Genomic DNA, 15,057 nt, shown 5'->3' with positions numbered 1-15,057 from the left:
GTCGGGACCCGTGTTTTTCCAGGCAGCTCCCAGGTGCCCAGCCCCACCCCCGCCCCCGCCTGGGGGAGGCCCAGCACCTGCGTTGGAAGGTGTCCCGATGACCAAGCCGAAGGCCTAACGTGCCATGGTTTTAGACTTGGTGTCTCTCCCCCGCGTTGGGGGGACAGTGCCACCCTTTACTGTGAGCACTGGGAGGGGGCCTCACATCCTGACGGATGTGCTTACTCACAGGAGGCGGCGCAGGCGGCAGTGACCGCTCTCCTCCGCTCTGCGGCCGCTGGCAGCCTATCTCGCTCTGGCAAAGCCAGCCCTGTCCTGGAGTCCAAGGAGGGCAGAGCTGCTGACGAGCCTAGCCCTCGTCTGGCCGAGCAGCCCGGGACGAGGGGGCCTGAGGCACAGCAATGCTGTCAGCACCCCCCGCCCCTGTAAGTGGAGCGGCTGCAGGCTCCCCTCCCCTGAGGGGCGGAGCCACAGCTCCCCCTCCTCGCAGGCCCCTCAGAAGCTGGCAGGACAGCAGACTCGGCGACCGACCGGCGGCTCGGTGAGTGGCCTTCCTGGAATGACACCGGGCTTCCCCGTGGCCTGCTGTCCTCACTGTGCCACTACCACAGGGAATCAAAATGCCTGTTTTAGGGGTCAGGTATGGGAGAGCCTGCTCCTTTTTCAGAGTGGGGGTCAGAGAAGGCAGCAAAGACCTACACATACAGTAACTGTTGCCAAATTTATTAAAATGACTGCCAAATGCTGTACTACATTCCCAGCTCTGCTGGAATTATGCGGCTTGTCCTGGGAGTGTGGTCCGGGCGGGGGAGGCAGCGTCCCAGGCCTCCACAGGCAGGTCCCTGAGGGCCTGGCGCACCTTCCCTGGGCACTGGCTGTGACGGGAGCAGGCCAGCGAGTCAACAGGGGCTCCGGGCCAAGTCCCAGCCACCTCTGCGGACACCTGGATGGGGCCAAGCCACTACAGCAGACACTGGCCACCGTGAGCAGCAGAGGAGAGGGCCCTTTCTCATCCATCCTTTCCCTTCCGTGAACACAGGGCCAGGTCTATTCCTCGTGACCATCCACAGCCAGCTTTACCCAGGAGCCACGCACTGCAAATAAAAATGCCCAACAGGAAAAGGGCATGTCCGCAGAGAGTTTCAAAATAAAAACCATCAACTCCTCAGTCCTCTGGGACAATTTTCTCAGCCTTTGGGGAAATACAACATTAATTCCCACTTGAAAAGTACATGCAAGGCGAGCTGTGTGGACTGGTCACACTAAAAATATCCCAACGCCTAATTTTCAAGGTCCTTTATTTTTAAAACAGGCCACAACACTGAGCTGGCTGGGCCGTTTTGCCAATGTACAAGCTACAAACGCTTGCTTGGCGGCTGAGGGGCACTCTGTAGTAGCGTTTGAAAACTGAGTAAAAATCCATATAAAACAAGTATTCAAATAGTTTCCATAGGAACACAGATAAGTGTGACCCCATCTCCTAGCTTTCCATAATGTTCTGCCTGTGCCAACCCTACTTACAAAGACATTTCAGAACTAGCAATAATTAAGTTAGGTGGTCCCCTCCAATCCCGTAATTCAAGCTACCCTCGCAGTGACAGCTACAAGAACGGCATCTACACATTAACACGAGCCGAGGTGCAGGCTGCTGGGTGGCGCTCCATCCCACTCTCCCAGGCACAGGACACTGGCAGGGCGCTGACGTCCTGCTCCTCCATGGCGGGCGGGAAGTTGTGGTTCTGGACTTGCTGCATCAGTTGCCTGAGAGAGAAGGTACATATTCAGAAACCCCGAGTCACCCGTGCTGGACGGTCTCCAGCACCCTACCCATAAGCCTGTTTACCTCCTTGGCTACGCTGTCAGGAGGAAGCTATTCGGTATTTCTGAAGAACGTCTTCAGAATCATCTTTTCAGTAACAAGGAAACCACGGGTCACTTGCATCATTAAAATAGTCTTACTACATAGAAATACCTCAACCAGTCTTTTCTAAAGCCGGGGACAGTGAAAGAAGGGCGGGGCTGCTTGGGCTCACTGCAAAGTCAGAGAGGCCTTGGGGAAGGCAAGGCTCAGGGGGCTGGCCCAGGACGAGCTGCCGCCGCTCACTGCTTCCCTGGCTGCAGGTCTTGCAGGGACCCTTGGGAGTTTAGGAGACGCAGGCCTTAGAGGCCAGAGAGGGCAGGGAAAGGCGTGGGCGTGCTCTTGGGAGGGAGAGCACGGAGAAGGTGCCTGCTCTTATCAGGCCGCACACACACGATGGCACTCACCATGTCGGCCCTGACATCACATAGTAGATGGTTGGCCTCTGGAATCCATTGAAAGTGGAAGCAGCAGCAACGGTGTAAGCGCCCATGTTTTCAAAGAGCATCCAGTCCCCCACCTGCATCTCAGGAAGGGCGCAGCGCTCCACGATGCGGTCGAGGCCGTCGCATGTCGGTCCCCATATGCTGGATGAGTAATGCTTCTCATCTGGTTTGGGCCTCTACATTTGAGAAACGGGCCTCGTTACACCTGCTTTTAACCCATCACCTTACCTCTTACATACAGTACAAAAATAGCTAGAAGGTACCTTCTGCAGAACGGGCTTCACGTGCGCATGATCATAGAGGATGCAATTAAATGATCCATATACTCCATCATTCACGTAATACATAAAGGTTTTCTCACTCGACTCATCTTCATCTGGAAAGCAGATTGGCCTCAATTACCACCTTTTGTACCAGCTTACAGTTGTGCACACAGTGTCTGCATCCTTTCTACCTACCATCAGAGCACGTTTGTTCCTTTAATACCAACTTTTTGGCAATGATGTTAACTGCCAGGGTGAAAGCTGATGCAACATAGTATCTTCCTGGCTCTGCTATGAGTGTCACTCCCGAATCGGATGGGAAATACTTGTCCAGAGCCGGGTTTATGACACTGGCGATCTGTGAGAGACAGAGAAGAGCAGTCAGCCATCAAGGGGAACCGCACGGAGAGGGAGGGCACAATGCTGTGACAGGATGGGATAGGAACATTTGAGCAGCCACCAGCAGAATGTCCTGCCCTCAAGCAACAGCACAAAACCACCCACCCCTGTGGTGTTGCTCCAACTCCCCTTTGGACACCCTGCCTATCCCTTCCCTCAGGTGCTGCGGGTGCAGTTGTATCACATAGTACAAGACAAATCTATTACCACCAACTGAGGCATCCAAATGCTTAGCAGTATTTTTATCTAGCAAGTATGTGCCAACGAGATAAAACTATTCTGTCAAAGTTAACCCTTCCTAAGCTAGGCTTAGGAAGCCTAGCTTCCTAAGTGACTAAACAATATTTTAATGAGGAAATACAAATTCTAACAAAGCACATTTGGTGTAAAGATGTAGAGAAGGTCCTCCAATTATGCCACTTTGTTCAAACCTTGCCATAGGGACTGAACTCTTGTTTATGTCAATTAGCCTGTGGTAAAACTGGTTCTGTTACAAGTCATTCCACTTAAAGTCGTCAGGGAGCCTGCCGACAACAGCAGGCGAGGACTTGCTGTAGTAAAGCCAGCACGGTCATCGCCACAGCAATGTTTCTTAGTGGAATCAATGGTTTTCCAAGACTTTTCAGGAAAACTGATTCCTATTTTAGTTGAGGAAACCAAAGGATATTGAATTCAACTTTAAACAGCATGAAAGCCACTCAAAAGATCACACTAAGACATGTATTTTCATGTCTGTAAAGTCCCTTCTGGTATCAGCTCATCACTTAGGTTTGGAAATGCTCCACTAGGCGACCCCCTGAAAGAGCTGCTCCAGTGCAGCGCTGCCACGAATTACCTCTTCAAATTTAAGCTTTCCGTCCTCAGACCCAGGAAAGCCGCCACCTATGTCCAGCAGATACATGTTGAAACCAACCTCCACCTGGAGTCAAGAAAATCACGTTGATCCAACAGCCAGACATACAAGTCACGGGAAATGAACCCAGTCGGCGGGGTTAAGCCTCTGCAGCGGGACCATGTCCACAGCGGCCGGCCGGCCCTACCCTCACCGCCCCCCGCCCCGCCCCAGGGGTCGCCGTGTACTCACTCCCATGTCGAAGACGCAGCGGGCGTCAGAGATGGCCTGCACGAAGGTCTCGGGGTCCGTGCAGCCGCTTCCCACATGGAAGCTGAAGCAGTAAGAAAGAGAAGACATTGTTTCTGGTTATTCCTGAAGATGACTATTCACAGGGGGAAAAGCCCTGTAAAACTTGCACGCTGTTACTATTGGAGCCTCTACCTCCACACCAAGACCTCACCTGACACCAATGACGTCGACATTTAGCTCTTTCGCCCGTTCCAGAAGAAGCCTGCTGGTTTTGAGGGTGGCACCAAATTTAACACTGAGACGACAGACCGCTTTGGAATCATCAGTGGCGATCCGCAAAACCAACCTAGAAGCAAGAGGAGTGTTTCAAATTTGCCTGACAGGAGGTTATGGCCGTGGTTAAAATACAAAGCGAGTTCTTGTTTCAGTCTAATAGGGCTTTACTAATCAGAAGTATTTAAGCTGTTTTCTACTTTGCCTCTGACCCAACACACATACAATTACAGAAACGTCACAACGGGAAATTTAGTCTGTCTGACAACATGCGGCTCCCACATCCACCCCCGCCTTCCAACGGAGGACTGACTCACTTGGCCTTTGGATGTGCCCTGGCAACTTTCATTAACTCGACTTCACTATCGAAAGTCATCATCTGGACTCCATTATTGGCAGCATACTTAATTTGAGACACTTGTTTACAAGGATTTGCATAGATAATCCTCTCTGGAGGCACCCCAAGGCTCTGCACCAGTTGTATTTCAGTCTGAAAAAGAGGTGTTACGCCACACACATGTAGCTAGTAAGCAGAAGAAACAGAAAAACACAGGAAGTTGTACATCACAGCCGCAGCCCCTCCTCCCATCAGCACCTACTGCCCAGGAAACAACTCCGACCTGCCCAGTGGTCTAACGGAAGCCTGCGGCTTTCTGCTCACCTTGCTGGCACAGTCAAACCCTGTCCCGATGGCAGCAAGGGTCTTCACTATGGTTCTGCTGTCATTGCATTTGACGGCATAAAAAGGGGTGACCCGAGGAAGAGTTTTTAACCACTTCAGGTGTTTCTTTAGAATGTCTCCCAGGTCCGCAACATAGAAGGCATCCTTGTCATCCTGCAGGAAGAGTGGTCACAGGGCACTCAGTAGCAGCCTAACAGTGTCCCGCCGCGGCCTCCCTCCTCTTCCCCACTGTTCTCAGTGCGTTCTACGCCCCTCAGTCCACTCACCGACAGGAACATCAATCACTATGCCTGCTGGCAACCTGCAGCCGGTTACATTCTCAATCCCTGAGCAGGGCCCGTAAACTCCATTCCACGTCCTCGGACCCCACTGAGGTCCCCCACCCAGCTGCCTGGCGCTAGCAAAGTGGCCCTGCCAGCATGACCTTAAGACACTTACAGAAGAAGAAACTTCATTAATTTTTTGGTCCAGAATGTCCTTGGCAGTAAAGCCTTCATCAAGGAAATGACAGCCAAACTCTTCACCACTAAAGCTGTTCATGGTTTCTGGATGTTTGTCTGAGACTCCACAAACTGCAAATAGGGTAGAGAAATTCACTCACAAGCCTTAGCCATACTTAGTAATTCTTAAAAAGATTAACGTGCAATGGCCCCAAGTACTTACAAGGAAAACCAAGGTGGGCTTTAAAGGAATTATCGCCAGCTCTTCGCAAAGGCAGCTCTCCAGTAATGCCAAGTCCCGCGGAACCTGGGCGTCCTCTCGCTGTGGCACTGGCACTGGCCTGCCAACACAGACGCCCTCCCTTAGGGACAAGGCCTCCAACGGAGGAACCGGCCCTCTCCACGCCTGCTCAGGCACCGTGCAGCTCACTCTGTGGGTTCGGGGATCCCACTGCTCTCAACGTAAGTTGTGCGAATCCTGCCAACCTCTACAGCATCAGGAAGACACGAGGTTCAGCACCTGCGATCTTTCTGAAAGCCGCACACTCCAGTCCCACACACTGTGGATGTGGTGCTCCACATCTCGACAAGCACTTTAAATTACACAGGTTCCCTTTAGAGACTAATAGGCATCATGGAAATGTCTAGGGCTCTTAATGTACTGAGCACTCTGAAGCTTCCCGAAAACTTCACGAGCTGTTATTTTCCTACTGGACACGTAGCTTTAAAAACGGCATCTTCAGACCCCCACGATGGGTTACACTTGCTCTCCCTCATCAGAAATCAGCATTCTTGGGCCAGTGCTGCCTACTCCATCAGGCAATGCTGGGAATCCCAACAGGCACTCTAACATTTGCTTAGCTATAAACGCTAGTCAAATGAGAGTAATTTTTGGCATACTTTATGGGTAAGAAAAATAAGCAAGTGTAAATGACTCATGAATAAGCAAAAGGCTCGTAACAATCAGAGGCACTGTCCTTGGCCTTCGTAAAACGTGACAGCGCGGAGCGCCAGTTACTGAATTCTGCCGGGCGCGCCTCCTTTTCGGCGGCGCAGCCCCGTCCGCGCCGGCGGCCCGGGCAGAGGCCGGGCGAGGGTTCCGGGCGCCTCAGGACCCGGCGACGGGCCTGCCGGAGACCCAAACCCGGGCGCGGTGGGGCTTGCTTCCGGTGCCACTGTCGCCGTGTCAGCCTCCTCAGTGACCGCCCGCGCCCCGGGCGAGGCCAGGGAGGAGGCCGGCAGATCCACTCCGTCCACAGAAATAACCCTCCCGAGGCAGAGGCAGTGTCAGGCGGGATTAATTAGGGCCTTTGTTAAACATCCCTAAGGCAATGCTCAAGCTTAACCTGGGAGTTTTCTCCTAAATACACCACTGGGAAGTACTTTGCTTTCCTGTACCCTTTTTTTTAATCTTCATTCGAGGACTTTAATTTTTTTTTTTTTAATTGCTAAAAAGGAGAAGAGAAAGGGGGAGAGAGGCGTCCAAGGGGCGGTGGCCTCCCGCCCGCCCCGGAACCGGCGGCTGCGGGGCGCCCCGCAGCGGGGCCACGCCCGGCCGGTCTCAGCGAGGACGCCTTGATCACCCGCGACCGCGACCGTGACGTGTCCCCCGCGAACCCTCCGGGGCTCCGCACAGGAAGTTACTTAAAAGGGTCGATCGATGGGAGCACAACACAGCACTTTTCTGCGGGACGCCTCGGCCGCCGGCCGGGTCGTCTCACGAGCGGACCAAGCTGCCCGACCTCCGCGGCGGGCCCGGCCGGCGCGGCCGCCGCTCCCCCGGCACTTCCAGGGGGCCGCCCCCCGCACTTGCCCCCATCAATCACTCGGGGTCCTCAGGCGCCAGCGGCCTGTTCGGGAAACCTCCGCGTTGGCCCCAACCCCGCTCCTAAGCTGGGCGCGCGCCCGGCGTCTCCCAGAGACTCCGGAGCAGGCGATGCGGTGCCGGGGCGGGCCGCGCATTCACTAGCGCAGCCGCCGCAGGGCTCTCCGGGCTCCGCCGGCTCCCGCGGGCCCCGTCGCTCTGGCCGCGGTCGTCGAGGACGGCGAGGCGGAACGGCAACCGCAGCCCTGTCACAGGGAAGGAGCGACCGGAGCCCCCGACCTGCACGGGCTCGTCCCGCCTCTGCTGCACCTGCTACCCGGCTTGCCACGTGGGTTTAAAAAAAGACTGCGGTTGAAGGAGCCACCGGCCGTCCCAACGGCTTCCGGCTCAGCCGGCGCCCGCCGTCAGCGGTGCCGGGCAGGCGAGGCGCGGGCCCCGCTGCCCACGGCCGGGCGGGCCGCGCCGCGAGGAGGGCCCAGGGCCAACCCCCGCCTTCCCTGGGGAAACCGGCGTCCCGAAGGCAGCGGCTCACCAAGGTCAGGGGCGAGCGGGCGGGCGGGCGGCTCCGCGACCACGCGCCCCTCGCAGCGCCAGGAGCGGGTCTGTCCGCGGCCTCCGGCCCGGCGCGCAGGGACACGTGGCCATCCCGGCTCCTGCCTCCCCGGCTCCTGCCTCCCCACCGCCCGCTCGCGCCCTCTCACCTCCGGGCGCAGGGGCGCCTCAAGCCGAACCCATGGAGATGGCGCCGCAGCCGCCGAGCGCACAGGACCGCCGACCGACCCCGTCAGCGCCCGCCCGGCCGCCGGCCCGCCGCCTCGCTCCCTCCCGCGGAGGACCGCCGGCCCTGAGGTGGCGCCGGAGCGCTGGGAGAGGGGAGGCGGCGGCGGAGGCTGAGGGGACTGACAAAGCCCGACGCGCCGCTGCTCCGCTACTTATAGAGCCGCCCGTGTCGTCATGGAGACGCACCAGCTCAAACCAGCCGCAATCGGTTCCGTCCGGGCGTCCTCCGAGGGAGGGGGCGGAGCGCGGCGGCGGCGGCCAACCGGGGCCCGGGGGAGGGGCAGGGGGCGCAGGAGGCTTCACGTCAGCGCCTGCGAGCGCCGCCCGTCCGCCCCCGGCCTCGCGCCCCTCCAGCCCTGCGGCAGGTCCGCGCACGCGCAGCCCGCCGCAGGCACCTCCCCCACCTCGGGCCTCCCGCCGCCAGCCCTGCGGCGGGCTCGCGCACGCGCACGAAGCGGCAGTCCCGGCCCCCGGGCTCTCGGCGCCCGCTGTGGGCTGTATCCCTAGTCCTTGTGCCACGAGCCGGTGCCGCAGAATTTGCAAACTCCCCAGCTGCACCAGCGCCACGCAGCACTGTTCTTCTATCTGGCATTACGTGCGGCGCGTCCTTGGGCAGCGAAAGAAAAGGGGCGCGAGCGGGCCACGTGGACCCCGGCGCCCCCATTTCTGTAAAAGGGACCTGGAAATGATTGTGGCACCGCTCTACCAGGAGGGGAGTAGAGACGCTGACAGTGGGAGGGGTGTGCAGAGGAGCACCCCGCAAGTCACCTGTGCCCTGAACCGTGTTGAACACAGCGGTGCCTTCCAACAGTGGACACGGAGGACCAACGCGCGGTTTTATTAGGCCAGTAGACTCGTCCAAGCGCGTTAGGGGACGGGGTGGGGGGAACGGGTACCAAGCCACCAAGTGGCTCCACTGCCCTGTGCCATACTGGCCCTCGTCAGTGACTAGGCACCATTCGGGGCAGCTGCGGCTGGCAACTGACACCTTTGAGAGTTAGGTAAGTCCCAACACACCAGCAAGGTCCACGCAGTGAATAATAGATAGGCAAATGCTTGGTAGAAAATTGGTTGTCCCTAAGAGCGGAGCCAGTGCCTCCAGTGTTAGGACAAGAGTCTCATGATCTGGGCCATTCTTACTAAATGTTATTCTTGCTACATGTTAAAATGTAGCACTGTATTTTGCAGACTAGCCTTAAATAGGACCAATTTGACAGGGACCCAACATAGCCAACTGCAGAAAGAAACCGACATGTCATTCAGGGAGGTAAAGCTTTGGCTGTGAATCCTCCTTCCGCTTTGCTTGCTGTGAGTAAATAACACCACCTCATGACAACCACTGCCCGTTTTTGAACAGGGCACCCCAGTTGGTGAACACCTTGAGTTCGGGAATATGGTTGGAGGATTTCAACTCTCTGGGTGAGCACCACCCCACTGCTGGCCCCAGGGAGGGGCTGAAGAAATTTAGGGCTTGCTTCCACTCCCGCACCTGCCATTTCTCCATTCCGTCCCTTGAAGATGAAATCCAACAATTACATTCTACCCTAGGGAGCGCGTTGCGGCCAACCTGAGGGCCAGGGGTACGAGTTAGAGAACACATAAAGCTAGGCTTGGCCAAGCTGTGGGCGCTGAGGAGCCTGGAGGAGCTCTGTGCTGCAGCCTGGCCCTCGCCCCAACTTGCGGGGTGATCTTGAGTAAATTACCTCCCTTCCCTGGCCTCTGAGGCCTGAGAAGCCCAAGGTGCTTACAGCTACCAAAACCTGTGAGGTTTTGAAGAAGCTTTTCTGCACAGCCCCAGGATATAGTGGATGAATCGCTGTTGAATGAATAGAATGAATGGATGCTCTAACTTCCTGGAGGCCAAGAACCTGGGATTTCCCAGTGAAGGGGAGGGGAGTTATCGCTGCCCTAATGCACTTAATTCCTGAGGGGGCCGGGATTAACAAACGCATCCCAGGACATTACCGCCCCAGGCACTCAAGGGGACAGTTTTGACTCCCTGGGAGCACCCTGGGGTTTGCTCCTGGTATTCGTTCGCCTTCTAAGAGGAAAACATTGTGTTCCAATGACAGAGTTTTACTCGCACTCTGGAAGCCTCCCATGTCCAGTGCCAAGGCCAAGAGGCGAGCGCTGTCTGCGTGGCCGCTTTCTATGGCTCATCCAGCAGTCACTGCGAGGCAGCATGTTCTCGCTGCGCGGCCTCTTCCCAGCAGAGGGGACCAGAGGTCTCAGCATGTTGGGCATGGAGGGGAGGACAGCTAGCCCCTGTCCTGCCAGCAGCTTGCTGCTGTGTGACCTTGACCATCTCCCTGACGTTCCGTGAGCCTCTGCTTCTCCAGCCATCAAGGGAAGAGCTTGGGCCAGATCTAGGGTCCCTTTCAGCTTGGTTCTGTAGTTATATTTTAGATTTAGAAATATTAGCTGGGATGTAGAGCTAAGTCATTCAGGAGCTAGGTAGTCTGTCGGACCCACCGTGAACATGTAAACTCCTGCCTACATGCTGCGCTTTGCTTCGGGGAGGCCAGGCCATGGCCAGGTGACCCGTCTGACTCAATGGGGAAACAGAGGCACGGGAAGGAGGCAGAGCCGCTCCCTGGCCCGCTGGCCCTGCTGCCTGCAGGCGAACTGCCGGCGAGGCCCTTGGTCTTGGGGCTGGGAGTCAGCAGGGCCTGAGTCATTAAATCCGGTTATTAAACTGGATTTGGGACATAAACCTCTGGTGACTAAACCTGGCCTTACCCACATGCCCGGCATTAATGCCTTTCTGCATATTTCTGTAGACCTTATCCTCTCCCTTACTACCTTTTCCTTAGTGAGAAAGCAACAGATCCCTGTAAACTATGTGATGCCTAACACTAGAAGTTGCCTTTATGTGGAGATGAGGCTTTCGTGTTTGGTGCAGATGCAGTAAAGGAAGTGAATGAACAGGTAAAATGCACATTGGACATTGCCAATAAGATCTGCATCCTTAGGCACCCCACCTACGTTCTGGGACCAACTCCAGTGGGCTCTTTTTTTCAAATTACTCTCCGTACCTAGCTCATTAGGAAGCCCTGGCAGTCCCTCCCCCCAGCTCTCAGGGCCTTCCTGTAAAATGCTCTCGGGCTTGGTCAGACTGGATTGAAAACTGAGGCTCTAGCAGTCTGATGTGCTAAGAATTCTGACTTCTTTTACAAAGAGAGCTCTGTATGAATATGCTACAGCCACATTTTCTGACCCGAAAAGGAGGACCCACTTCTGGCAAGGGACATGCTTTTTAATTATTTACCCGGAAGGGCTTAAAAAGGTCTATGGTGATTACAAATTCAAGGAATCATATTAAAAATCATAAAATGACATAAATGATGACATCAAGCATTTAGGTATCCATGTATTCAATAATGGACTGTTTGACACGGAGAACTCTCTGGAAAATGGGTTTGTGTTCTGTGTATGGTCATATTTTGCACCAATTTTCCCCCCTGCAGCGTAGTAAGAGTTCACTGCAGAGTGAGGCTCCTGGCTTCCAGCCGCCTGGGGACTTTGGGCAGGTAGGACCCGCCCTGTGACTGTGGCAGAACTCAGGACCCCTGGGTAAGGGAACAGCTGTGGGACACTTTCATCACAGGTAGATGCTTGACTAAAAATAGTGTTCCGAAGCTCAGTCACTCACCCACACTCAAGCCTTGCCCTTGAATCGTTCTAGGCGTTACTGCAAATGCCACCCACCCTGTAAGGTGGAAAGTGTGCCGTCTGTGCCAATATCCAAATGATGAGCCCCAGGCGCCCAGAGCTTCCGGGGAGGGCCTCCCAGCCTTGAGCAACGCGGGCGTCATCAGAGGAGTGGAGCATCTGCAGAGGTATCTGTTGGAAGCCAAAGACACCTGTGTGTCAGTAGAAGTCCCAGGGTGTTTGTTTTATAAAGCACCGTTGCATCACTGCCCCACCTGGCCCCCACCCTGGTGTGGCTCCCCGGGGAGCTGCTGGGACTTGAGCCATCTGACAGCAACGAGCCAGGGCCGTCTGAGTCCCCGCAGGGCCCTGCGGCAGGTCGGTGGCCACCTAGTACATTGCACAGCAAAGTTCACCTCCATCCACAGCCTGAGAAGCAGTTCATCTGACTGGCGATGATTTCTCTCCCACAGGCTGCCTTTCCATTGGACTGAAGGCAGAGCCCCAGCGAGCGTGTGCGGACCCAGCAGTGAGACGTGCCGCCCACACAGCACATGGGCCGACAGCGGCCCTCGGGTCGGCTTTACTCGTTCATTTTAAAATCCTTCCCTGGTGGCCCTTGGTCTACAGGATGAAGTTCGGGACCCTGCAGGGTCTGCCTGCGCCCCCTCCCCGCCCCGGCCGCAGCCACCGCGGCCCTCCCAAACTAGTCTGTTCTGCAGACCCTGCCCGTCTGCCAGCAGGAGTGGGTTACAGCCGGGACACCGTGGGATGTCCCTCCTCTCCTCCTTCGCTCCCTTTGAAGTCAAGACCACGATTTACTTGCCTTCATACCTCCAGTTCCTAGGGCCTGTACCTGGCACAATCCACATCATTCAGCTGAAACTAGTCCTGGAAAATCTGTGATCTGTGGTCACTACGTGACCGATGTGCTCACGGGAATTTTCCCTGTGTGTTAGCTAACATTAAAGGGATGGAAGATTCCGAGTAGCTTCCTTCGGTCATTTGTGCACTCGACATGTGTTTACACTGCCTGTCGCCTCTGTGTAAGGGCCATGCCAGGCAAGGGCGGACCCTCTCCAGCTGCAAGGAACTGCCAAGGCCAACGCGTATGAAAACTGCCTCTTTTGTTTTATTTTCTCCTGAGCTCCTGGTGACCGGCTCTGACTCAACATGTCACAGCGCCTCTGCTGGGTTTGCCACTGACCCATTTTTGCTGGAGCCTCACCCCAGTGGGGCCCCACCTTGGGGAAGCCCCAGATCGGTAAGAGCTAGGGAGTAGCGTGCAGAGGGGCCCTTGCACAACCTGGACCGGCTGAAAGGTGTGTGCTCTGTCCAGGGCGGGGTGAGCTCCGCATTCCTGCCGCGTCAGGACCACGGCCGTCGGTCCCCAAGGCCCTGCTGAGCCACGGGGCGCCCCGGGCACAGGGGCCCTGCACCTGGGCTCCATCTGAAGGGGCTGCTCACTGTCTCCCTTCACACAGGCTGTGAGTGCCTGTTCCAGGCCAGGGTCCCTCCAGCTGCTAAGGAGAAGGAGATGAGCTCACTGTCCCAAGGGGAGGCTGAGCCCCGGGCTTGTGCTCCGGTCACCAGGACTATGGCCACGCAGGGAGCCACCCTGGCACGTGCGCTCTGCTCTGGCCGTTAGACCCAGCTCGTGGGGAGGCCTGGCCTCAGAAAGCTTCTTCCAGGGGTGTGCCGGGGAGCGGCCAGAGCACCCACGGCAAGAACAGATCTGATGGGTGCACAGAGAGGGGATCATCGGCATGGCCATCTCACCGGGGGAGCTGACTGAGGGCTGGGAGAGGGGTCTCGCTGGGGGCAGCCGCCAGCCCCCGGGTCCACTCCTTTGTTGTGCAGACAATTCAGCTCCGCCTCACCCTTCATTTCCATCAGCCCAACCCAATCCTTGCTGACAACAGCGCCCGGAGATATGAGCAGATACCAAATGTGCCCCTTTGGTACATCAGGCCCTGTATCACTCAGGGCCTGAGCAGAAAGTTCAGGAGGGGAGTGGAAGAGGGGAGCTAGTTCCAGGACAACAATATGGAAGAGCTGCAGGAAGCGGGTACCCCTCCCAGGGATGGGCCTGCAAGGGAGCGAGCGCCCCCAGCAGAGCGGTGATCCAGTGGAACGGGAGCCGCAGAGGCGCAGACGGGAGGGGGCTGTGACCGCCGGGGGGAGCAGCCAGTGCTGCGGACTCTGGTCAAGCCGAGACAGCTTCTCCCGTCCTCCAACCTTCTACCAGCAAGCCAAGGGAGCCGGTAAATGTGATCTCCAGGGCCAGCCCCCACCTCCGCCCCACCCCAAGGAACAGAGCAGAGCCCGGCGGGAGGGGCGGGGTGTGGGCCGAGGCCGGACGAGCACCAGCACAGCTTCCTTCCCAGAGGCTTGCCCCATTCTCCTGCCCACTCGTGGGGCACTTTTGAGGAAGAGTTAGGAGAACACAGCAACTTTCATATTGGCTTAAGCAACAGGGAAAATTAATCATCTCCTATAACAAGAAGTCTCAAGGAAGGGAGGCTCCAGTTTCATTCTGTAAGAGCCTCACCAAAGACCCACCACAGACCCGGGTCTTTCCATCTTCCTCATGCCAGTGTCCAGGGTGAGAGCCCAGAACCCTCACTCGTGGTTCCAGAAGGCGACCCTGGCTCCAGGCACCAGACACAGACGGGGCCAAGGGTCAAGGAGACATGGGTAGAGAGAAGGCTCTGTGTCCCTCTTTACCCAGGAACTACCTCTTCCCAGCATACGTGCCTTCCTGTCTTGTTGGGTGGATTCTATCGTGTCCCTTGTCTTCTCCATCCCCAGAAGGGAGGGTAGGACCTTCATATTGACTTAAACTGCTGACGATTCACTGCCTGGCACCGGAAATGGGCTCAGACCACCCATGAAGAGCATGGCTACTTGGAAGATGCTATCTGTCATGGGTGGAAGTATCCCTCCCTAACTCCTAAGTCAGGCCTTAACCCCCAGTATCTCAGCAGGTGATCCTGTTTGGAGAAACGGTCTTTCCGAGGGTAATCAGGTTCAGTGAGGTCTTTAGGATGGTTCCTGATCCAACACATCTGGTGTCCCTCACAAACGGGGGGCGGGGGGGGGGCAAGGATTTGGACATGGAGACAGATACCGATGGAGGGAAGATGAGGTGGTGAAACAGGGGAAAGCAGAAGTCAGGGCGCCGCTTCCAGGGGCCGAGGAACCCGAAGATGCCAGCGAACCAGCGGCCGCTGGGGGCGGGAGCCTGAGCAGACCCGCCCTCAGGGCCTCAGGAGGACCCAGCCCGGGACCTCGGGCTTCCAGCCCCTAGAGCTGTGAGAGAACACCTTTCTGTGTTGTAAACGCCCCCAGTCCGT

The 15,057-nt window shown here is 56.6% G+C and overlaps 1 protein-coding gene across 1 annotated transcript; it reads right to left on the bottom strand.

Moving 5' to 3' along the window:
* Positions 1 to 716: 716 nt before the first annotated feature.
* Positions 717 to 8,212, bottom strand: ODC1 (ornithine decarboxylase 1). The gene is made up of 12 exons (XM_054569709.1): positions 7,972 to 8,212; positions 5,669 to 5,786; positions 5,444 to 5,577; positions 4,985 to 5,158; positions 4,641 to 4,813; positions 4,262 to 4,396; positions 4,051 to 4,132; positions 3,802 to 3,885; positions 2,763 to 2,925; positions 2,568 to 2,680; positions 2,266 to 2,480; positions 717 to 1,761 (listed from the first exon to the last, which is right to left on the bottom strand). Exons 3-12 carry the CDS (start codon positions 5,543 to 5,545, stop codon positions 1,617 to 1,619), a joined length of 1,386 nt encoding a protein of 461 aa, XP_054425684.1. The 5' UTR covers positions 5,546 to 5,577; positions 5,669 to 5,786; positions 7,972 to 8,212; the 3' UTR covers positions 717 to 1,616.
* Between the last annotated feature and the right edge of the window lie 6,845 nt (positions 8,213 to 15,057).

This window comes from Pteronotus mesoamericanus, unplaced genomic scaffold (assembly GCF_021234165.1).
Source record: "Pteronotus mesoamericanus isolate MK-2021 breed Mesoamerican mustached bat unplaced genomic scaffold, CSHL_Meso_final contig_101, whole genome shotgun sequence".
In the NCBI taxonomy this organism is placed as follows: Eukaryota; Metazoa; Chordata; class Mammalia; order Chiroptera; family Mormoopidae; genus Pteronotus; species Pteronotus mesoamericanus.
Note: the sequence above shows the minus strand (reverse complement) of the source record. Positions and strands in the feature narration are given on the sequence as shown.

Bases quoted from the DNA above. Each gene is read 5' to 3' on its own strand.
- ODC1 (XM_054569709.1), bottom strand. From the start codon at position 5,545: ATGAACAGCTTTAGTGGTGAAGAGTTTGGCTGTCATTTCCTTGATGAA. The intron at 5,159-5,443 runs GTAAGTGTCTTA...CTCTTCCTGCAG, and splicing joins TTAATGAAGTTTCTTCTTCT to GATGACAAGGATGCCTTCTA. The intron at 3,886-4,050 runs GTGAGTACACGG...TCTTGACTCCAG, and splicing joins GCTGCGTCTTCGACATGGGA to GTGGAGGTTGGTTTCAACAT.